General features: G+C 43.1%; 1 protein-coding gene across 2 annotated transcripts in view; it reads right to left on the bottom strand.

Moving 5' to 3' along the window:
* The window catches only part of CDC23 (cell division cycle 23), a 36,628-nt gene extending 11,751 nt beyond the window's left edge, over window positions 1–24,877 (bottom strand). For both annotated transcript variants that reach the window (XM_075856745.1, XM_075856746.1), the window contains exons 1-11: window positions 24,721–24,877; window positions 22,220–22,292; window positions 17,145–17,282; window positions 16,302–16,344; window positions 15,430–15,535; window positions 15,009–15,141; window positions 12,644–12,821; window positions 12,467–12,564; window positions 12,296–12,377; window positions 12,067–12,220; window positions 7,774–7,893 (exon numbers count right to left, since the gene is read on the bottom strand). In XM_075856745.1, the coding sequence (XP_075712860.1) occupies window positions 7,774–7,893; window positions 12,067–12,220; window positions 12,296–12,377; window positions 12,467–12,564; window positions 12,644–12,821; window positions 15,009–15,141; window positions 15,430–15,535; window positions 16,302–16,344; window positions 17,145–17,282; window positions 22,220–22,292; window positions 24,721–24,827 (1,232 nt within the window). In that variant the 5' untranslated portion in view covers window positions 24,828–24,877. The remainder of the gene's footprint in view (window positions 1–7,773; window positions 7,894–12,066; window positions 12,221–12,295; window positions 12,378–12,466; window positions 12,565–12,643; window positions 12,822–15,008; window positions 15,142–15,429; window positions 15,536–16,301; window positions 16,345–17,144; window positions 17,283–22,219; window positions 22,293–24,720) is intronic.
* Window positions 24,878–25,182: the final 305 nt, after the last annotated feature.

The following is a 25,182-nucleotide window of genomic DNA, read 5'->3' as shown; positions in this document are numbered from 1 at the left end:
TTGGGACAGCCTACTTATTTTAATAGACAGCATGTCCTACTTAATTTTCCCGGTGGCAGCACTGCATGGGAACGGAACACTTGATGCCAGGTTTCTTAGCAGGTTTCACCTGATTTCTGGGTGTACCAGCATTATGATACCCAGTGAGCTGCTTAATTTTGGGGGATACGTCTAACAAATGTGGATTGTCAAAAGACGACAGCCTCCTGAAGTCATATTTTGCAGTTAAATCTTCTGACACACATCCCAAAAGGTATATAGGATTTTAAATACTATATCCAATCTTCACATGGGAAGTGATACCTAAACATTAGATTGGTTATACAAGAGCTGATTTGAAAATCTACCAAATAATACAGCCAAAGGATACCAAATTCAGTAATGCACTTTATGGACTGGGCAGCTGAATCAAGTTCTTCTTTAGAACATTACAATTCATGCCCCTAAATATATGTACTGTTTCTTACCTAGTATGCCAACAGGTTAAAATTTTGCATCGTTGCACTTGAACTTTAAATGTTTTTATTATATGAATTGCATAACCTAGATCACGTGAATGAACACACACACATATATATATATATAATATATCACACACAAAACTTAAAATTAACTTGTCCTGCCGCATCTACCATGTCTGCTATGTCCCATTTTTGTATCACACAATAAAGTTGTATCTTTTTAATGATTGAACTCTGGTCTAGAACTATTTTTGCTTTTTTGGTGTCAACATTACAACCCATTAAAATACCTTCACTCTGGTTGTTGTCACAAAGTTTGATTTTTGTACACACTGGAACAAAAACCTTGGATTTATAGGGGGATGCAGTAAGAGGGCAAGATGTGTCCCCCAATAAATCCAACGAAAAAAGGATTTTATGGAGAGTACAAAAAAGAAAAATATTCCAATTTGCTTGTTAATATCACTGGGGGACAGTGCCGTAGGATGTCCTAAAGAGGGATGGAAAACGAAATGACCCGCCATTATGATAGGTTAAGTAACAAAATTCTGTCTAATTTTCTCCAGGCAATCAATGAAACTTTTAGGGATAGAATACTTTCAAGGTCCATGGGGCAGGCGTTATTCACATATTTTAAAGTCGGACAAAGAGTACTGACTCCTACCTTCCCATCTCCTTAATAAATTTGGGACGTTAAAATTCTGACAAGAGAATTGGCAAATCGTTTAGAACAAGTAAATACGTCTGTTGTCCACGGGGAATAAACTGGTTTCATACCATCTAAATCAGGGGTCTAAAACTCGGCCGGGTAAGTGGGCCGCATATAGAAAAAATGTGAAGTTGTCGGGCCGCATGAATTGAAATTTTTTTTCCATACAAAATTGTTAATCAATTAGTTATTTGAACTACTATAATACTACATTACTATAATAATACCGCTAGGTTTAAAATTTGAGATATTTCTCCACGTGCTTATTTCAACAATCCAGCTTTCCAGTTTAAGTGTCACTAAATGCAGTCCGGCGGCTCAGTTAGCACATGTCAAGATTGGGCAGCCCCTTTTTAGATAGTGCCACAGTGCCCTCGGTGGATGCCGCCACAGCAGTGCCCTCGGTGGATGCCGCCACAGCAGTGCCCTCGGTGGATGCCGCCACAGCAGTGCCCTCGGTGGATGCCGCCACAGCAGTGCCCTCGGTGGATGCCGCCACAGCAGTGCCCCCGGTGGATGCCGCCACAGCAGTGCCCCCGGTAGATGCCGCCACAGCAGTGCCCCCGGTAGATGCCGCCACAGCAGTGCCCCCTGTAGATGCCGCCACAGCCGTGAACCCTGTAGATGCCGCCACAGCAGTGAACCCTGTAGATGCCGCCACAGCAGTGCCCCCTGTAGATGCCGCCACAGCAGTGCCCCCTGTAGATGCCGCCACAGCAGTGCCCCCTGTAGATGCCGCCACAGCAGTGCCCCCTGTAGAAGCCGCCACAGCAGTGCCCCCTGTAGACTGGGACTCCAGCTGTGCTCCTGACATCACTGGGACTCCTGCTCTGGGGAAGCCCCTGACATCATTGTCGATGTATGGACAGCGGTGTCAGAGGCTTCCCCAGAGTCCCGGAGAAGAGCCGATAATAGCGCTCTGCCCGGGACTCCGCTCTGGGGAAGACCCTGACACACTGTCCATATATGGGCAGCGATGTCAGGGAATTCCACAGGTTCCCGGAGCAGAGCCTGTACTAGCGCTCTGCCCGGGACTCCGGCTCTGGGGAAGCCCCAGACATCGCTGTTCATATGTGGACAGCGATGTCAGGGAATACCAGAGTCTCGGAGAAGAGCCGATACTAGCGGCTCTGTGTCCCGCGGGCCGCAGATGACAGCCCCTGGGGCCGCATGCGGCCCCCGTGCTTGAGACCTCTGATCTAAATCAACTTCTGTCAATTTGAGAAAAAGGTTTGGCCCTCTCAGCCTAGGTAGGGGAAGAATCGGGCAGTTTTGTCAAACAACACTGCCAGGGCTTTTTACAGCATAAAATAACAGTATATGTGTTCGTGTTTGAGGCCTTTGGTTTTGTCAGCAGCTTTATAAAAGATTTATTTAGAATTGGTACAAATCCCCCAAAAAGCTATTTTAATTTAAGTTTGTAATGCAACAAAATGGGGAAAACACAAATGGGGTGAATAATTTTGAAAGGCACTGTATCTTCCATTTTAGAAGAGAGGAGACGCGCAGGTCAAGGTAATTTCATTTTTCAGCGAGAATCTCCTCAAATACCGCATGGTGAGGGAGTACTACGTAAGTTGACGTCCATGAAAAGATAACTTATGAATGGGGGTGGGGGGGGGGGGGAGAAGTATCTTACATCTCCTTAACATGGAGGGTGTCCCATTCTGAACAGGTTAAATCCGGAATGGCAGAAGCCAGTTTGATGTCCCACTCTGATTTAGAAAACTCCAATGGAGGCGGCTGACTGATCCTGGAAGGATAGAGCCTCACTAGTGATTGTCCTAATAGGGGACAGTTCTGGAAATACTGAGGATGAACGGGATCTGTCTGGAGAGCTTCTAATCCTCTTCCTTTAAGGAATTCTGTTAAGGAACCAGCCTAAGCAGATTGCTGAAGTGGCAGACACTAAGACCACAACGATAGCTGGCAAAAGTCTGAATAGGTCTCCTATGTCCTGGGATATGAACCTGGCCCATTCAGGTGGTACTGCACTCTGCCTGACTGATGACAGAGAAATGAAAATTAGAAAAAAAAAAACAGACTGGCTGGAAGAAAAACAATAGCAGCTAGACCTGTGGAAAGCAAAAAGAGAGGGAACAGCCCACAGGGCCTGCCTACTAGACCGTTACTGTGTCCCAATGCTGGCACTGTCAGGTGATAGGAGTTGAGCACTGCTACTGCCATACGTCAGAGAAGGAGACAAGAACTTCCGCCAATATAAAGCCTGCGCAGACAGGCGATAGGCTAAGAAATTCCCCCCCCTGAAGCAATCATACACTTGGAAAAAGTGCCTACTGTCGTAACCTGCCCACATGCTAAAGAAAAAAAAAGAAAAAATGGGTGGGATGCTGGTTACGGCCTCGGCAAAGTCGTGGCATATAATTTTATAGCCTGCCGACAGACTGAGGTTGATGGGCACAGAGGAGACACTGCCGGACAGAAATGTGACCAGATGGGAAGGCCAAAAGAGGACTGGGGAATTCTGTAAAATGGGTGAGCCAAACCCAGGGCCTAGAGCAGCATTTCCCAACCATTTCCGCACCCCTGGAATAAAAAAACCAAAAACGTCCTCAGGGCACACCTGCCAAAAATTGTTTCGAGAAAGACAGAAAATGGCTAAAAACAAGCACTAGTGTCTTAGGCCAGATTCACACGAGCGTGTTCGGCCCGTTATATACGGTCCGCATGTCGAAGCGGACAGAGCAGGGAGCCGGGCTCCTAGCATCATAGTTACTTATGACGCTGGGTATCACTGCCTCACTGCGGGAAAACTGTCCAGTACTGAAATCATGTTTTCAGAACTGGATAGTAGTTCCGCAGGGACACCTAGCGTCATAGACAACTATGATGCTAGGAGCCCGGCGCCCTGCACTGTGTTCACTCTGGGAAATGCGACGACATGCGGGCTGTAGATCACGGACCAAACACGCTCGTGTGAATCCAGCTTTTAGCCGTTGAAGCGAATGCAAAAAAAGGACGGAGGCAAAAAAAAAGCACTCCAAACGAGCACCGCAGGTATTTTCTGCCTCCTATTAATTTCAATTGGAGGTCTGAGGTGTCAACCACTTGAAGACCATCAGCCCGCTACTCAGATGCCCCTTGTAGCTAGTGCCACACAGCTCCCTTGTAGGTAGCGCCCCCTTTCCTGTAGATCGCGTCACTGTAGCTCCCTGAAGAAGCGAATCCCCCTGTGGCTGGGGAATCCGCTCCTGGACGGAGCGCTTGATGTCTCGGTCCATATATGGACAGTGACATCAGACGCAACGCCTGAAGCAGAATCCCCACCCACCAAGTTGACGACGCGGTGACCGGGGATTCCACTCCAGGAGAAGCCCCTGACTTCTCTGCCCTTCAATTAGATCCCAACACCACAAACTTGCCCCTTCACTGACGGACTATCTCTAATGGTACTTTTACACCGGCCAAGTTTGACACGACAATACTTTACTCATTTAAACCAATACGATCAGCTGATGAACGAGCGTTTGCTTGTTAATCCGCTGATCGCTGCTCTGTTTTCCCATGGCAATTATTAGGAACGAGCGTTCTTTCAATGCTCGTTTGCCCGATAATTGGCCAGTGTAAATGGACCTTTAGTCTTGCTCACAAATCCCCATATGTCCCATCTTAATCTTATGAAGGAATTACATAACTATGGATCGTTACCCAATTTTAAAAACCACCTCTAAAAAAAAGTCAGAAGCTGCTTGCATTGCACTATTCTCACCTACCTTAAGGGAACCTGTTACCAGCATTTCACCTATTAAACCAGCAATAACCTGTGGAAGTGGGTGAAAAATAATTTCTCTATAACCTATAATTGTCTTCTTATTCGGCTCTGTAGCTTTAGTATTCCTTTTTTTTTTAGTGTTCCCACACCGTATGCTAATGAGCATATAAGAGAGTCAAATCTTCATTTGAAAAGAGTCATATCTTTATTCCTCAAGTCTTTCAGTTTTCCCCGCCTTCTTACTTTTGATTAACAGCTCCTCGCCTTCCCCCAGCACACAAAGACCAGCGGAGGCAGGTAATTTATGTTCGTGTATGTGTTTTGTGTATTATGTTTGTGTGATACTATCTGTTGAGTCCTGTATCTAATCCTCCTACACTGTGCAGTCACTCTGAAAATGGCAGCACACAGTGTAGAAGGTTTGGAGATTCAAACCCTTCCTTCTCCTGGCACTAGCCAGAAGAAGAAGGGAGACCGACAGGGAGGGAGACCGACCGACAGGGAGGGAGACCGACCGACAGGGAGGGAGACCGACCGACAGGGAGGGAGGGAGACCGACCGACAGGGAGGGAGGGAGACCGACCGACAGGGAGGGAGGGAGACCGACCGACAGGGAGGGAGACCGACCGACCGGGAGGGAGACCGACCGGGAGGGAGACCGACCGGGAGAGAGACCGACCGGGAGAGAGAGACAGACCGCCCCAAATTTGCAGCATAAATCAATGAGGTTGCTTTACCACATTGACCATGAAGCAATTGAGTGCCCAGCACATGGAAATGTTATAAATTAGAAACTAATTTATATTTCCTGAAATTTATGTGTAATCACTTAAATAATTGTTTAACTGAAAAAAAAAAAAAAAAAAAAAAAAAAAATTATATATATATATATATATATATATATATATATATATATATATATATATATATAATTTATAGCGGCACATTCCCTTTAAAGAGTGTCTGTCAACTTTTTTTGTACATATGTGCCATCTTGATCAAAGGAATTATGTTTAGAATAGTGTGAGATTCCCAGCAACAAATCTCTGAGAAGAGCGAAGAGATTGGAGTACGCTACAGATCCTTCATCCTAGAAAATATTGGTGGTCTGAGATCAGATTTCACCAATGTGATTTTCTTGCAAAAGACAAAAAGGGACTATCTATTCACAATCAAATATAAAAATAAACGAAAGGGAATAACTTTCTCAACCAGACAGTCAAAATTATGATGAGGCCCTAAACACTATTAAAAAACATTTGCGAATTCTGTATCAGGACACCAAGCTATATGACACATTGCGAACAGGCTGTGATTTTTGTGGCAAAAAAATAAATTGCTGTCAATAGGTAACACTTACTCCTAGTCTGTATCTTGAAAATAATTAGGAATCCATTTGGCTAAAATATATCGGTTGCTATACTAAAGAGCATATTATATTAAAAGCAACCCAGTTTGCCTTTACACATACTGATTGTGTGTACCCGATCAAAATGTACATAAATTGCAACAGCGCTTATGTAGTCTACAAGATGCATATAATGACATCTACAGTATATATGTTGCACCACTTGCAACTTAAAAGTTATATTATCAGTGAGGTTTGCCCGTGAGATGTGTCCTGCTATTCTAAGAGCCCATACATTGTGGAGGAGTCTCGACTTTTCTTAGAAAAACATAATGGGAATGTTGACACTAGAGGGTTATGTCATAGAAAGGGTTAACAAACCTAGGAGCGAAGGTAACTGGAGAACACTCCTCACAAGCAAAGCCTATTGGATTCGGATTCTGGAAAATAGAACGCCGAATGGTTTAAACTTCAAGACAGATTTCATGAACTACTAAATAGTATTAGTTGGCTTCGGTCTTTGTGTTTCCCATAAGAATTCCCTCTATTTTTTTCTTCTTTGTCCTTTTTTCATACATGTATACAACTAATATGCACAGGGATTACAAGGGAAGCAGGGGCAATGAAATGCTGGAGTGGCATTGAGGGAAGGAGTTCTCCCCCAGTTAAATTACCTAGTTCAATGCATGATTTAGATAGGGATGCACGATGAATCGAAACTTCGATACGGTTTCGATGCCGTGCACCCTCAAACTGTTAGATACCGTTATTTCATGTATTTCGATACTAAGCTGTGCGGCCGCACAGCTTAGCAATGTAACACATGAATGCAGGAGAGCTGGGCTGCGGTTGAGTATTACAGCCATTGCCCCGCTCCAGAGACCTGACAAGTGCGCGCGGTCAGAATGAGGTGATGCGGCAGACGCTGCACTAATGAGCGGCGGCACTGAAGACAAAACATGGCAGGCCCACTGCAAAACACCCCCATGTGTTCTGTGTTCAGTGCCTGGGCCGCTGCTCATTGGTGCAGCGCCGCATCACCTCATGCTGACCGTGCACACACTTGTTGTCAGGAGCGCGGCAATGGTTGTATTACACAGCCGCAGCCCTGCTCTAACGGCGGAGATCAGAGAAACCTCTCATCGCCGCCTACAGCTAGGTATGAAACGTGCAAGCAGAGCTTCCTCTTGGATGTGCACTCCATATTTTCTTTTAAGAGGTTGTAAAACTTTGTTTTTAAACTTAAATCGGATGCTAGAGAACTACAAGCACGTTCCTCTTTTCACCTATCTACCCGATTACTGGTTCAGCTTTCCCCATCTGCACTTAGACACTTTTAAATATGGTGGACCTGCAAATAACGAAGCGTTAAGTTAATCACCTCAAGCTTGGTGGTTTTTCCTTTACTTATCACCATGATCTTCTCGCATGTGCTTATGCCTTATCAGAGATACGCGTCGACTGAAATTTTTTTGCTTCAACTACACAAATATAGTATAACTTATTTCTTTTTTTGCATTACCGTAGCTGGTGGGCCCGTCTATAATAATATAAGCAGTAGAATGGCATCTTTAGGATCTCATAGGTCTGTCCCAATCCATACCATGCTCGATAATCTCGCTTATTGACCTCAATCGCATGCCTTTAAAGAAAAATATACGAGATAAAAATAAATATAAAACAGCAGCAGAATTCAACACCAACACAAGCTACTGTACATAGACAACGTAATTTGCTAAAATGTAAATACTTAGCACATACTTTTCAAAACAGAAGAAATGGGAGGAGTAGTATTTCTGCCATCTACTAATACTGGTGTTAGAGAACATCATTTTTTTTTGTAATCTTAAAATATATTAAAAAAAACTGAAAATTGAGCGGCAGAATAAAGTGAAGTTGTCATTTTTACTGCACTGTGAAAGTTGTAAAAAACAAAATCCAAGAAACAGAGGAATCCGTTTTCTTTCCAACTTCAGCCCACAAATCATTTTTATATAGTACTTTAAATTATGCCAATAGAAACTCCTCCCACAAAAAATAAGCCCTCACATCACTCCAATGATTGAAAAATAACAATTTAAGGCTCTTGGAAGGCTTGGAGTGAAAAACAAAAAAGCGGAAAATTGCTCAGTCCTGAAAAGGTTAAAACATGACCAGAGCGACGAGGATACTGAAGATTGTCCAGTCTGGAGGGGGCTTTAACCAAGAAGTCTCCCCGGGTAAGGGAGTACATCAACTGCCCTGGTACGCAGAAGCGTCATGAGAGGGTCACCATGACCTTGAAGACCCATGGTGAGCCCAAAGCGGAGAGCGACAAATTAGAAATGTTGGTGGTGGGTCCTTGCAACGTAGATGTGGAGGTATGCATCACGAATGTTAATAGATGAGAGAAACTCTCCTTGATGCTACCACCGAACCCAGGTATTCCATGCGAAACTTCAGAGAACGGGAAAAGTGGTTCAGTTTCTTTAGATCCAAGATTGGACGAACTGATCACAGTCCTCAAAACAAATTAAGAGATTCAAGTAGAACCCCTAAAAAAAAAAAATAAAAAAAAAAAATATGTCACCTGAGAAACTAAGACAATAACCTTCTCCAGGAAAAGGAAACTAACAGCCTCAGAAAAAGCAGAAGCGCGTTCCGGTGAGCAAGGTGGAGTTGACAGAAAGAGCCTTCTTGGGGGAGGGGGAAAGAGCGTGCAGACCTCTATCTTGTAGACATTACCTCTTGAACCCAGGCGTTGTCCACATGAGCGAGCAATGTCTCCTGAAAGGAAAGCAGTCGTACCTCACTCCGACAGCAGATACGAGTGGGGAGATACCTTCAGGATTGACTTTTGTGCCTAGGGGCATGCTTGCGTAGCAGGTCTTTGCTTGACGTCTTGGCTTGGTAGAGAGACCAGTCCTTGTCTGGTCTCTGAAAATAGAACAACCACTGGGAGAAGGAGTTAGGTAAGGACTGAAGCCTCAGAGCAGAGGAAAGGATACAGGCGGCGGTTCTACAGAAGAGAACCCATACCGCCCCTAGCTTAGGAAATAATCTCATCCAGACACTTTCCAAGTCTGCCACTAACAAAAGGGAAGATAGACCAGGGCTTTTTTTGAATCCGGATTGGCTGCTTAAAATTTCAGACAAATAGAAACGATGGGTGGCATTAAGAGGTGATGGCTCATGGGAGGCCACTGAGGACGTTAGAGGCTTGAAAGACGTGAGAAGCGCAGTCAGTCAGTCATGTCCTGTTGCGGCGCTCACTCCAAAATAACGCAATGGCTTTGTTTACTCTAAACCAAACAATAGTTACTCACCCAGACAGTTGCAAAGGCTGGGTGCAGAGCAGAACCTGTGGTCACAAATGCAGACTTGATTTGGGAATTCAACTTCCTGTCAAGAAAGTCACAGAGCGATGCTGCATCTAAAAGTGGGGTGGTGTTACATTTAGACAGCCATGAGATTGGTGGATTTACAGAGGGAGAAAGGGACCATTTAGACATACATTTTTCCTTAAAGGGAAACCGTTTTAATGCATTTGAAACAGCCAGAAACCAGACACGATGCTTCCATTCTTTGCCTTATCGAGTTTAAGGAGATTTTATGCAGAGGACCATAGGAAAGAACATGAAGAGGAGCAGGAAGACAGGTGGTTCAGAGGCTCCACCATGGTTTGGGAGAGTCTGAAAATGTTACTTAAGGCCTGAGCAAAAGGACAAGGCCCACTCAGGATGAGCCACTTCCTGTGGGGGTCCTGGGTTACAGACACTGTGGACAGAATGGTGTAGACTGGTCGCATATTTTAATTGAGGCAGGTGTAATAAAAAGTAAGTATCCAGGGCCATCTGTGCCGGCTGCCTGGTGGGATACTACCGGGTATAGGGTATGTCGCAAGGAAAGAGGAACATAAGAAAATGGACATCAGACAGAAAAAAACAGTGTCTGATGTAAAGTGAATCACTGAGTGAGCTGCAAAAAAAAAAAGGGAACAAAAATCAGCCCCATGGCTGGTGTACCACCTGTTAGAAGACTAAATGAGCCAAGGCCTCGGTGAACCCCGTGCATTAGGCTCCTCCCTTTAGTTTACATGCATCTTCCACGCTTGTACCTGCCGACATCCTGCCCGTACAGCAATTCCAAAATCCATTCCAATAGCCATGTTAAAACAAAGTCCTGTCCCCCACACCCCCAATTTTCCATTCCTTCTCTGAGTACTCCCCTGTCTCTTCAAAGTTTTGCATCCTTCCTTTAAATCTTGTTTATCTCTATACTCGGCACCGCCAACATCCTGTCCCATCCATTAACTCCCATTTGCAGGGACTCTAATCTGCAGTGAATCCAAAATCATTCCACCATCCAGTTTCGTGTGTCATACAGTAAACAAGATGGGAATCACAAATGCGCGGCTTTCACTGTGAAAGTAGCTGGGAAGCGTCCACGCTATGAAACGAGATGGAAGCATAATTGTGAGTGCACGGCTGGGGAGCGAAATGTCACTAGTCATGTACCGCTTACTGGGCTAGGATTGTAGGGTCATAGACCATGTGATTGGTATACAGCAGATAACTGGAGGATGCAAAAAATTGTGACATAAGTCACGTGACGAGCGAGTAGAGCACAGAACATAAACACTTTAGCAAAAGTAAGTAAATGAGCTGTTCGTTATGGGGGAGAGTTTATAATCTGGGAAATTATAAAAAACGCAGCATCTGGGGCGTTGAAGAGGAGGGCAGCCCCCTCCGACAGGTCATCGCTCCTCCCCGCAGTGAGTTTGGGGGTGACTATGGTTGTCATGGCGGCCCTGAGGGCTGCCTTCACTCTGCCTCAAGCCCTGGCGAAGCCTGTAAAAAAAAATTTTCACTACTAAACATTTTTTTTCACACTTTATTAGCCCCCTACGTATAGCCCCCTATACTAACGTATTGCAGTGTATTGTACCAGTGATATAAGATCGCTTGTTCAAGTCTCCTAAGGGGGCTAATAAAGTGTGGAAAAAAACGTTTCGTAGTGAAAAAAAAATTATTTAAAGTTCAGAAAACCCCTTTTCCCATTTTTGCCCTAAAGTAACGTGAAAAAAAAAAAAAAAAGTAAAACAAAATTGGTATCACTGCGTCCATAAAAGTGTGAACTATTACAATGTAGCGTTATTTAACGAGCACGGTGAACGCCGTCAAAAACAAAATGTAAAGTGGAAAAATCGCTGTTTTTTGGTCAACTTCGCTCTCAAAAATTAATAAAAAGTGATCAAAAAGTTCTATGTACCCAAAAAAAAATGGTACCGATAAAAACTACAGCTTGTCCTGCAAAACAATTAGCCCTCGCACCACTCAATCGGTAAAAGAAAAAAAAAAAAAAAAAAAAAAAAGTTATAGCTCTCAGAATATGGTAAAACAAAAACTTTTTTTTTGAACAAAAAGTTTTTCATCAATAAAGTAGTAAAATATAAAAAAAATTTGGGATCACCGTAATCGTATTGAGCCACAGAATAAAGATAAGTTATTTTTACTGCACGGTGAAATCTGTAAAAACGAAACCCAAAAGACAACTGAGGAATCACCGTTTTTTCCAACTTCAGCCCGCAAAGAATTCTCTCTCCGTTGTCTCCCAGTACATTATATGGAACTATAAATGGTACCAAAAGAAACTACAACTCCTCCTGCAAAAAATAAGCCCACACATGACTATTTACGGAGAAAAAAATAAAATAAAATTATGGCTCTTGGAATGCGGGGAGTGAAAAACGAAAATTTTAAAAAATAAAAATAAAAAAAAATATGGCTCAGTCCTGAAGGAATTAAGAGGAGACAGAATTGTGTTATTTTTATACCTGTAAGCCTGTATAGCCGCAGAGGTGTTCTTCATTTCCATATACTCATGACCCATTAGGGTCCATGCGCCAAGATATCTGGGGTTCAGTTTTAATGCTCTTTGAAAATACAGAGCTGCCTTCTCATGCTGAGAGCGCAAACTGTAATAATTCCCTACAAGAAATAGACAATACTTTTATGTAAACCCAGACCAGGGGATATTATTTCCTAGATTTGAGAATCTCTTACCAATCACACAGCAGGTCTCCACACGATACTTGTCAATATCACATAAGTTATGTGCCAAGTAACTCAGTTCTGGTTTTAGACCCTGGGGAAATAAAACAATTGACATAATGCATTTGAGAAGGACTGCACAAATCGACAGATATATTAAAGCCAATAAATGTTGTTCCTTACTCGGACATACAACAGGTTAGAAAAAGTGTCCATGTTTTCTATTCTATAAGGGTCTTGTTTTCGTAACTCATTGAAAATAGAAAGCGCTTTATCAATATCTGTAAAAAGCAAACAGCCATTAGGTCAGGAGCAACAAATACTGTGTAGCAGAAAATAATCAGAATTCTGCAAACCTACCTCTAATATTATGGTAAGCAACTGCGATCTGAGAAATAATATAGGTACTTTTGGAAAATCCCGCATCAATAAGACTCTGATATTTTTGTAAAGCTTCCTCAATCAACTGCTGTTCAGTGTATATGTGAGCCAGGAAAAACTCCTTTATCCAGCTGTCTGGCAGGGACAAGAACTTTAGCTGCAAACGTAAAATTCAATGCGGTTAAAATCCGGCTTGTCTACACCAAAGCAGCTAAACCAAGAAGATACACTATAAAGGGCAAAAATACACAACTCTTAACCCCTTCCCGCCGCAGCCAATTTTAATTTTTTCCTCACGGCTTTCAAAATTCGTCATTTTTTTTTGCGGGGCAAGCTGTAGTATGTATTGGTACTATTTTGGGGTACCGGAGACTTTACAATCACTTTTTATTAAAAAATTTGGGGAGCTAATGTGACCAAAAAACAGCAATTTGGGAATTTATTATTATTTTTACAGCAGGTTTTACAGCAGTTCTGACTTTTATGGAAGTGGCGATACCACTTATGTTAACATTTTCCTAATATTACTTTAGGGGGGGAAAAAAAAGTGGGAAATTTGGAACTTCACTACTAAAAAAAATTAAATTTTTTTTTTTTTACACCTTTTATTAGTCCCTTTAGGGGACTTGAATCAGCGATTTTTACAGTCTGATGCAGTTTTACAGGCTTCTGCAGGCAGTCCTGAGGGCCTTCATTAGGCCCCCAGGCTGCCATGATACCATCGGCTCCCCTCTTTCTAACAGCTGACACCCCTCATTACACACAGAGCGTATGGCGCGGGCTCAGCGTGTGACCCTGCTCCATACATCATCCCCTGCACCATGACGTACCTGGCACATTTTGCGGGAAAGGGTTAATCACTGAATGCAGGTGTTTCATTCAGTCCTATTGCCACAGGTTTAGAAAATCAAGCACCTAGCCATGCAGTCTGACTTTACAAACATTTGTGAATGAATGGGTCGTTCTGAAGAGCTCACAGAATTAGGAGTGTGAAACTGTAATAGGATGCCACAGTTGCAAAAAGTCAGTTTGTGAAATTTGTTTCCTGCTACAAAGTGGCAGACTACATAAAAATAGAGAGCAGGGTCGCCAAAACGCATAGTGCATAAATGGCGCCAACGATCCGCTGACTCATTGCCTGCAGAGATTTCTAAACTTCCTCTGGCACTAACATCCCGTGCGCCGTGAGCTTTATGGCATTGGTTTCCATGGCCAAGCAGCTGCATGCAAGCTTTACATCACCAAGCACAATGCCAAACGACAGATGGAGCGGTGTAAAGCATGTGGTCACTAGACTCTGGAGCAGGATAGTGTTCTCTGGAGTGACTAATCAAGCATCTAGCAGTCTGGGTTTGGCGAATGCCAGGAGAACGTTACCTACCTGACTGCATTGTGCCAACTGTAAAGTTTGGTGAAGAAGGGATAATGATATGGGGTTGCTTTTCAGGTGATGGTCCCCTTAGTTCCAGTAAAGGAAAATCTTAATGGTTCAGCATACCAAGACATTTTGGATAATTGTATGCTTCCAACTTTGTGGGAACAGTTTGGGGGAAGGCCCTTTTCTGTTCCAGCATGACAGTGTCCCATTGCACAAAGTAAGGACCCATAAAGGCATGGTTGGTTGGATGAGTTTGGTGTGGAAGAACTTGACTGCCGCGCACAGAGCCCAGACCTCAACCCCATCAGTGTCTGACCTCACAAATGCTCATGAATGAATGGGCTAAAATTCCCACAGACACTCCAAAATCTTGTAGAAAGCCTTCCTATAAGAGTAGAAGCGGTTTTAGCTGCCAAAGGGGTAACTACTCCATATTAATGCCTATGGATTTACAATGGGATGCTATAAGAGCTCCTGTAGGTGTAATGTGTAGGTGCCCCAAACCATTTATTCATATAGTGTAAAAGTTATATATTGTATTTTTTCTTAAGAAACGCGCAGAAACGAACAATACAGCCTTCGCTCACACTGCTGTCAGAGATTCCTATTATACAGCATCCATGGATCTGCTATGATCCGTTACAATCTGCATCCCCTTGATCGATTTAAAAATATCAGGTTTTTGTTATCGGATAGAACAGTGCCTCGTGCACCAAAAGCCTGATGGAAAAAGCCTGATGAATAAAGACAAGTGTAGACAGATTCTCAGGAGCAACAATAATTACTGCTGTGGTTCCAGGCTATGGGACCGCACATTCAGATGAGCAGCCCATATCTGGCCATGAAAGATGAATATTTACGTAACATTCAACTGGTCTATGTAGTTAATAAATGTTCAGTGCAGTTCTTAGGGTTTGAAGACAGGCAAGTTACACAATCAATTAAAATCTAACAAACCAATATTACCATTTCCTTGTCTGTGATTAAGTTACAAAGTTCTAGCCATGTTCCCCAATGCAAGGGCAAAACATGCGTTGCCTCCACAAAAACATCCAAAGCTTCCTTCACTAGATCCAATTTTCGCAAAACCACACCATACCTGTAAAACAGAAAATAAGTACAGTTCAGAAAAAAAACACCAGTTTTACAGGTGCATTTCTGTGCCAATATTAAACCTGCAAATCAAGGCCCAACCGCAAGTCTATTGACCCAAAATAATATCAAAGGTCTCCATGATTCTGCTAGAAGGGGGGGGGGGGGGGTCATCAGACCTAGAGTCAGGACGGGATTGGAGATCATAATACAGGAACAGAAATGCGCCCATATTATGCTCCTGTGAAACGGACCAAAGTTTGTGGACATCAACACACAATTTGCAGCAACTCACAGGTAAAGACCAAATCCATCCAGCTCTCTGGCCTTATGCTTCTTGCTGAGTTCTACACGCAACTCACGCAGGGCCTCATTCTTTACCTGTCCCTTCTCAAGAGGACCTAAAAAGATAGAAATATTCCTCAATGACCTCCATGTAACAGAACTGTAAACAAAACATATTACTTCAAGGGAATGTCACATTCTAATATGCTAGTCAAAAGTCCACACGGGTCTCCCTTCTATAAGCTGGAGCAGAGAAACGCTGCCAAGAGCGGCTCCTGCTCTTGCGGTTCCATGCATTACATGGGCACTCATGCATGTGAACAGATACCATGTGATACGCTGGCATGGAAATAAACAGCTGCAAAGTGTCGGCCCGCATGGATCAACAGATCATCAGTGTGGCTTCTTTTTAAGGAATGTCCAGATGAGATAATCCATTTAAAAAGGAGTCATTTCCTTTAGAAAATTCCCTTTAATATGCCCTATTAGACCATGTCAAACTAAAATTGTGAGTGGGGGCTCTTGCACTCAGCCCTGCTGAGAGGACTATAAGCCAACAGATTTCCCAATGAAATCAATGGATGCCTATTCGTTTCTTATATTTAGGGGTACGGACTTAAGTAATTTTAGAAAGGAGTTGCCCATATTTTATAGAAACTTCACGAATGTCTGCCTGCTGTAAGAATGGTCCTTACAGGATAACGAGAAATTATTAATTGTTTGACCTCTATCAAGAACAATTGCTCATTAAAATTTTTAAAAAAAACACACAAACATGCAAAAAAAATAGAAAAGTGACAATATCTGCGCTTCTGGGAAACTCTTACAATTTGAAAAAAATACAATACCAACTGACATATGAATTCTAAATCTTGTACTTACCCAAGCTATCTACAGTCTCATCATCTTTCCTCTTTTCTCCAGACTAAAAAGGTAAAAATTAGTCATTTTTAAGAAATAAAGAACATTTCATATTTCTTTCAAACAATCTACATACTCCTAGCTATTATACCAGCAAACTACATAATGACAAAATTTCAACAGGACAATGAATGTGAAAAAAAAGGGCGTAATAAAACAGTTGGACATGAGAGTAGATGTCAAATAGAGTAATTTCAAGTAAGAAGAAAATCATTCGTCACATAGGACATATTAGGAATTTGTACATCGCACTAGTTGCATGGAGCATCTCGGTTCATCTGATTGCAATACTAAAAAAAGCCAGTAAAGTCCAACTATAGATTAAAAAATATACAAGGTGTTTGTATGTATAAATAAATTATATATATATATATATATATATATATATATATATATATATAGAAGATCCAAACATAGGAGCAGCACTGTGTCAATAGCCAGAAACGGTTGGTGCTAGCTTCAAAATATCAAGGAGTGACGAGCTCCTCATGCATATATCCAAGAAAAAGAGACTGGAAGCAGCACTCAGTAAAAAATGTGAATTTATTCACCCAACACAGCAACGTTTCACTTCCTCCATGGAAGCATTTTCAAGCTTCCATGGAGGAAGTGAAACGTTGCTGTGTTGGGTGAATAAATTCACATTTTTTACTGAGTGCTGCTTCCAGTCTCTTTTTCTTGGATATATATATATATATATATATACACACACACACACACACACACATACACTATATATACATACACACACACGTAAATAAGCAGAGATTTAATTAACTGAACACACATGATCTTCGCTCTTACCAAATACCTGGAGTACATATACAAAAAGTAGGCTTTCTGGCTCTTACACCCTCGAAGGAAGTATGCAGCTCTGTCATATTCTTTTAAGTCAAAGTAAGACTTGGCCAGTGTATATGCATCCAGATCTTGGGCATCTTCCTGAAAAAAATAAAAAAATAAAAATAATAATCCTGGAGTATTAACATTGAAGGAGTTATCGCATCTTGACAGTCCCTTTCCATGTCCCCTATAAGCCCTCACTTTCCAGCAATCCTAGTCAGTCCATGTATTATACCATCCATTCCTTTAAGGATTTTTTTGAGCACACATCGTAAAATCATTTTCTTGTCCAGTCCATTGGGTGACAGATCGTGGTTATATGCAGTTATTACTAGAAAGTGTGACACTAAGAAACCTGTTGGCCCCTACTACAGGCACTGAATTAGTCAGTCTGTACAGAAACAGTAGGAGAAGCAGAACACAAGGCAATAATAAACATCAGAACCAGAGAAGAAAACCATGTCCAATGGACAACCTTACCAACTTCATAACAAAATAGGGTGGGAGCGGTGTCACCCAATGGACTGGACTGTTTATCTCATTGGGGGGACAGATGACACACTGTTGGTCATCACAAAAACAGTCCACATGGGTGAGAATGGAAAAGACATAAGTATCTACTTCACAGATGCCCGCAATACCTTGCGACTGAGGGAAGCATCTGCGGATGCAAAAGTGTAGAACTTGGTAAACAGCTGCAAAGTTTACCAGGTAGCTGCCTTACACGGCTGAAGAGAATAAACCAAGTTGCGCACAGCACAGGAATCAACCTAGTGGATTAATCCAGAATGCAGGGGGAGGGGGTTGCCCCAGAAAGGAGGCCGTGACTGAATTGGCAAACCCATTCAGCAGAGGCTGTGCTGATCCATGCGTAAGCGAAGATCGGCAGCAAGGCCGAGCCAGCGGCTTCAAAAGAGGACCTGCAGAAGGATTCTATGCGGCGTTCCAAAAGACTGTGGAATCAGGCAGAGTTTGCCATAGGAAGAGTAGTGGTCTTGGCCAGATGAGAGACAGGAGGATCCACAGTAGGACACACTGCCCATTTAGAGGAAACATCCTCTGGAAAAGGATACATCAGACATAGACAAGAGGTCAGGGCAAATTTCTCATTAGGAGGTTTCCATACCCTGGAGACTACCTCTTCAAACATCAAGTGAGAGGGGAAAGGCTTGTGAGATCATCTGGGATGGAGAAAAGTGATCAGCTCCATTGGAGGAGATGGGTCAGAATCGGTGAGATGTAAGGCTATGTTCACACGGTTAACAAAATACGGCTGAAAATATGGAGCTGTTTTCAAGGGAAAACAGCTCCTGATTTTCAGATGTTTTCAAATCAAACTAGCGTTTTTCACAACCGTTTTTGGAGCTGTTTTTCTATTGAGTTAATGAAAAACGGCTCCAAAAATGGCTCAAAAAGTGACATGCACTTCTTTTTACAGGGCGTCTTTTTACGCACTGTTTTAAACCGCCCCGTTGGAACAGAACGCCGTATTTCCCATTGAAATAAATGGGCAGATGTTTGTAGGCATTCTGCTTCGGATTCTTCAGCCGTTCTTCGGGATGTTTAGAGCATACCCCAAGGTGTCTTGCTGCAGCCACTGTAGAGGACAGCTTGGAGGATTGCTCTTCATCCAGTTATCAATTGAAATCCGAAATTTCTTCCTCAGACAGCGGCAGATTGCTTCCCTGTAGGGGGAACGAACGAGGCAGGGGATACAGAGTGTAGGCGAGACCGCACAGATCTGACCCGTTTATGCCTTCCACTTGAAGAGAATGTGGACGGCGAGTGCCCAGTTGGCTGGTTAGAAAGACGGACCATGATGTCCATTATGGACTGGGTGACAGAGGTCACCAACGACCGTGGAAAGGGAATACGTGCGCAATACAGCGGCTCCTTGAAAGAGATTCCGTGTGCGGTGTCCACGCTTGTCTATGAGAGGCAGCGAGCGGGGAAAGATTATCCATCCATCCTCTTTACCATGCTGCTATTGATTTCTGGCGGTCACCTGACAGTCGTGCACCAATCGCTGGCCAGGAGCAGAGGCGCAAGTTTCACCCCCCTTAGAGAGACGAACAAAAGACGGCGCACATTAAAAAATGGCGACTGGGGGACGTGAGACATAGGCCACCTAAGGCACCCTGGAGAAAAGCCTGCGAGCGGCTTGTAGCGACGCGATCAGTAAAGTGTCACCCAGCGCTAGGGATGAACGATGCATCGAAACTTCGATACGGTTTAGATACCGTGCACCCTCAAACGGTTCGATACCATTATTTTATGTATTTAGAAACTAACAAGCGCAGATGCACAGCTTAGTATAGTAATAAATGAATGTATGAGAGCGGGGCTGCGGCTGTGTGATACAGCCATTGCCCCGCTCCAGAGAAGTGCCTGCGTGGTCAGCATGATGTAATGCGACCAGCGCTGCACTAATGATTTCCGGCACTAAAGACAGAACATGGCGGGTGAACTGCAAAACACCTCCATGTTCTGTCTTCAGTGCCTGTGCTCATTAGTGCAGCGCCGGCCGCATCACATCAAAACTGACTACAGCATTCAGGGAAAAATGAGAAGGGGGGATGCCCTTTGGATCGCGTCACAGGTCATTCCTGTGACGCGATCGAGGGCCATACCATATATGGGCAGACAGCCCAGGGTCCATTGAAGGACCCCAGGGCTGTCCTACCATATTTCCTGTTAGGGCATACTTCGGTATGTCCTAACAACTGCCTGTGTCCTATCTGTACACAGGCTAATGTACTGGCATAGATAGATAGGTATATGCCAGTACATTAAAGTTTAAAAATAAAAAAGTAATGTTAAAACAAACAAATACACACACACTACAATAAAACGTAAAATTAGCCTCGATACATAAAATATACATATTCGGTATCGTTGTAACCGTAATAACACATTAATAGCGTGATTCATATTTACACTATTAAATAAAATAAAAACTGCTTTCATTCACTTATTAATGTGAGGCACAACAATGTTATCCATTATGACTGAGGAACATGATGGGGTTAATTACTATTAGGCTGGGTTCACACGAGCATGTTACGTCCGTAAAGGACGGAACGTATTTCGGCCGCAAGTCCCGGACCGAACACACTGCAGGGAGCCGGGCTCCTAGTATCATAAATAAATGTACGATGCTAGGAGTCCCTGCCTCTCCGTGGAACTACTGTCCTGTACTGAAAACATGATTACAGTACGGGACAGTTGTCCTGCAGCGAGGCAGGGACTCCTACCATCGTACATTTATTTATGATACTAGGAGCCCGGCTCCCTGCAGTGTGTTCGGTCCGGGACTTGCGGCCGAAATACGTTCCGTCCATTACGGACGTAACATGCTCGTGTGAATCCAGCCTTAATGTGAGGCACGAAGAGGTTCAAAACTCATCACATTATGCGCCTCATCAGAAAACGGAAGAACTTTTTTTTATTATTGTTGGCAAAATCGTTTTGGTATTGAGTATCGCAATACTATATAAAGTATCTGTATCGAAGTCGAAATTCTGGTATCGTGACATCCCTACCCAGCGCAAGATTGTGGGGAGGGGTAGGTGCACCAGAAGCCCAGAGGAACCCTAGTAAGGGGGGGGGGGGGGGCAGACTAAAGATAATCCTCACCTGTCCACTTAATTTAGTGTCACCAGCATATACCCACGGACTGTGTCCCCTAATGAGATGAACGAGAAAATAAATTTCCCTGTAGCGGAGGCTGCAGAAAAAAAAAAAAACTATAGTTGACTGCATCATCCTCCTGCAAAATCTCTTTGCTTGGGGATCTGGAACCGCAGATCAGCATCTCCCATATTAAAAAGGAGTTTTCTTGGATCAGACAACCCTTTTAAACATGTTCATATATCATTATTTTCAACTCTCTCACTTAAGAGTTATTTAGCTAGCTCTAATTTTCTGCTTGTACAGTACAGCCTGCTTCATAGAGGAACAGTTTACTTTGGAAAAGAAGTCCTGCATAATCTCCCGACCTAGAAAACTCAAGGCTCAATAAGGGTATGTTCACACGCAAACGCAAAATACGTCTGAAATTACGGAGCTGTTTTCAGGCGAAAACAGCTCCTCAATTTGAGACGTTTTTGCAAGTACTCCCGTTTTTCGCGGGGTCCATTACGGACGTAATTGGAGCGGTTTTTCATTGGAGTCAATGAAAAACGGCTCCAAAAACATCCAAAGAGTGACATGCACTTCTTTGACGCGGGCGTCTCTACGCGCCGTCTGTTGACAGTGACGCGTAAAATGATACCTCGTCTGAACAGAACATCGTAAAACCCATTGCAAGCAGTGGGCAGATGTTTGCAGGTGTAATGGAGCCGTCTTTTCAGGCGTAATTAGAGACGTAAAACGCCTGAATTACGTCTGAAAATAGGTGGTGTGAACAAAGCCCAAGTGTATAAGCCATCAATAGACGAATAAATCATGAACATAGACTTAAGTTTCTTTTACAAAAGGCAATTATCGTGTAAAAAAATATTGAGTAAAAGTTTGTAGTCATAAGTGTATACAGGTTTAGTGATTAAAGGATCAGTGAGAAATTGCTCGCTTGTCATTGTTCAAATATTTTATGATGGCTATCGTTTGTTGGGGTTATATCTTGTAAACAGGCATCTGCTAGCCACGAGCAGACAAGACATGAAGACAGACAAGTGATCTCAAAAGCAATCAAACCTACAAAAAAACCAAAACACTCCACATAAAAAAAAGAAACAAAAAACCCTCCGTATACTGCTGTGTGAAAAAAAAAAAAAAAGAAATCTGAACCCTAAATACATCATGAGCCCTTAGTCAGGACAGGAGCTAGTGCGGGCTGTTATCACAATGAATACAACTATGCTCGACCCTTCCTTCTCCCCGACATCTTCCATAGTGAACGGTTAAGCTCCTCCATACACATCAGATGGTCAATCTGACGGTTGGCAGATCCAGCCAAACTCAGGAGGTTTGGAAGCTTATAATCTATAACAGCCTAAATTTATGGAGATAAAAGGATTGAGAGTTTTAAAACCTACCTCTGTAAGTGCGGGTGTCGATGGAAGCTCGTTTAAAGGGATGGATTCCAAAGAAAAAGCCAATTCAGATGCCCTGAAGAAAAAAAAAAAAAAGTTTATGATATAAGACACGTGTATATTCTTAAAATGTTTCTTTATTCAAAGACATCGGAGGAGATTTATCAAACGTGGTAGAAACACAAAGTGTACTAGTTGCCCATAGAAACCAGATTTAAGAAATTTTTCAGGAGACCTTTTGAAAATGAAAGAAGCCATTTGATTGGCTGTTATCAAAAGCCACTCTACTTTTCCATTGCACCAGTGTAAATAAATGGCCTTGGCGGCTATACAGCAATGAGCGGCACGCAACTGCTGACGCCAGTGTCTGGAAAAAGCCCAGCGGACAATGGAGTGTCAGCGCAGAAAGATAGGGGGCATTTCTAGTTTATTATTATTTTATACCCACCCCGCTCTCCTGCAAATTCCCTCGATAACCCCTTAAAGAGGCTCTGTCACCAGATTTTGCAGCCCCTATCTGCTATTGCAGCAGATAGGCGCTGCAATGTAGATTACAGTAACGTTTTTATTTTTAAAAAACAAGCATTTTTGGCCAAGTTATGACCATTTTCGTATTTATGCAAATGAGGCTTGCAAAAGTACAACTGGGCGTGTTGAAAAGTAAAAGTACAACTGGGCGTGTATTATGTGCGTACATCGGGGCGTGTTTACTACTATTACTAGCTGGGCGTTCTGACGAGAAGTATCATCCACTTCTCTTCACAACGCCCAGCTTCTGGCAGTGCAGCACTGTGACGTCACTCACAGGTCCTGCATCGTGTCGGCACCAGAGGCTACACTTGATTCTGCAGCAGCATCAGCATTTGCAGGTAAGTCGATGTAGCTACTTACCTGCAAATGCTGATGCTGCTGCAGAATCAACTGTAGCCTCTGGTGCCGACACGATGCAGGACCTGTGAGTGACGTCACAGTGCTGCACTGCCAGAAGCTGGGCGTTCTGAAGAGAAGTGGATGATACTTCTCTTCAGAAAGCCCAGCTAGTAAAAGTAGTAAACACGCCCCGATGTACGCACATAATACACGCCCAGTTGTACTTTTACTTTTCAACACGCCCAGTTGTACTTTTGCAAGCCTCATTTGCATAAATACGAAAATGGTCATAACTTGGCCAAAAATGCTCGTTTTTTAAAAATAAAAACGTTACTGTAATCTACATTGCAGCGCCTATCTGCTGCAATAGCAGATAGGGGTTGCAAAATCTGGTGACAGAGCCTCTTTAAAGTGTACCTGTCAGCTCTCCTGATGCCTATTTTAGTAAATACTTGTATTCCCCATGAAATAATAACGCTAAAGCACTTTTTCTTAAACCACTGCATTGTGCAGATCTCCTGTTATTCCTCCTGGAAATGTATGAATACATTAAATGGGCGTGATCATTCTCCTTTTCAATAGAGTGTTCTTGGCATGGTCAGCACTGACTGGACAATGACAGTGAGCAGGGACACGACCCATTGACAAGGAAAATAGTAACACAAAGTCGTCTTTTTATTTATACATTTCCAGGAGGAATAAGAAGAAAGAGACAACGCAGAGAAAATGCCCAGGAATTGTTATTTCATGGTTAATACAAATACTTGCTAAAACAAAACATGTCAGGAGAGCAGGCAGGTCCCTTTTAAAGCACATTATATTTGAGTGTCTGCTAGGAATGCGAGTATACTTTTTATGTAAAAGTTATCTGTGGAACTTGGTTAAAACAAGTAGAAAATAACCGCACGTGGCGACTTCGAAGCATTTATGAGCTAGTAGCTTACCCTACTCATTCTGTGATTAAAAGCTTTAACCCCTTTGCAGCCCTTTTTCCATTTGTCATTTTCTCCCATTAAAGGTATTTGCCACTTTTTGTGAGCTCTTTTTAAAGGCAAAACGCAGATGTCTGTACCCATTTCACGTACCGCAAGACACGGATCCTAGTGGCTTTCATGTGCTGTACATTTTTCCTGCGGACCCATACACTAGAATGGGTGATATGGAACACAAATAGACGAAAATAGGACCTGTACTATAATTGTACAGAACGGACCAGCAACAAAAACAAAGCAAAACAGATGTTTGTATGGCCATATATAAATTAATGGCTTATTGTGCTGTCCGCAAAAAAAACAACAAAACCTGATAGGACAGAACTGAAGAAAACTGATGGGCGCAGCGTGAGATACTTAGCTTGTTATACAGTGTTAAATAAAGGACAGAAGACTTTCACAGGCCTGTGACTCATGAGCAAGAGAATTGTTTTTTAGAATTCATGTCTGTTATTCCATTGAAGGACAATACGCTCAGCCTCTCCCCAGCTAGGAACCATGATAACAGGGAACAATAGATTGTATTCGCCAACATAGCGTAAACGGATTATGCACATGATGCCTGCGATGGGACCTGTCAATGACTGCACGTACAGACCACTATGCTAGGCCTATATTCTAGCGTGCTGTGAAGGCTCTCACCATTTAACGCTGTGCATGAGACCCCGCTCCCGGCACAGCCAGCTTATGCTCAACAGCTCTTTCTTTATTTCCCGTAGGTCGGAAAAAAGACTGCTTGTGGCCGCCATCGTACTCTCCTATCGTCAGCGGCAGCTGGATATCGCCCGCCAATCAGCATTTAGCTTACTAGCTTCAGAAAAGTTCACGTAATTACGCCAGCGCTGGCGAATGAATCGGTGAACCATGATTGGCTGGATCTGTTCAATGAGTGGGCGGCCGGGCGCCAATGACGGGTGAAGTTGTGGCCGGGTGAAGTTGACTGTGTCAGATGATAAGATTGGGATGCTCGTAGTTTGTTGGTGGCGCAGGCGATACATTTGTCCACGTGCATATTATTCAGTCAGCACTGGAACTATGGCAGTAGCCATGACGGCGTAAGCTTGGATTCACACAAAGCGTTCACGCAAACTACGATTTGGTTTG

The sequence above is a fragment of the Rhinoderma darwinii genome, chromosome 3 (genome assembly GCF_050947455.1).
Source record: "Rhinoderma darwinii isolate aRhiDar2 chromosome 3, aRhiDar2.hap1, whole genome shotgun sequence".
NCBI classification, from domain to species: domain Eukaryota; kingdom Metazoa; phylum Chordata; class Amphibia; order Anura; family Rhinodermatidae; genus Rhinoderma; species Rhinoderma darwinii.
The sequence above is the reverse complement of the archived record's forward strand: the minus strand, read 5'-3'. Positions and strand labels throughout refer to the sequence as shown.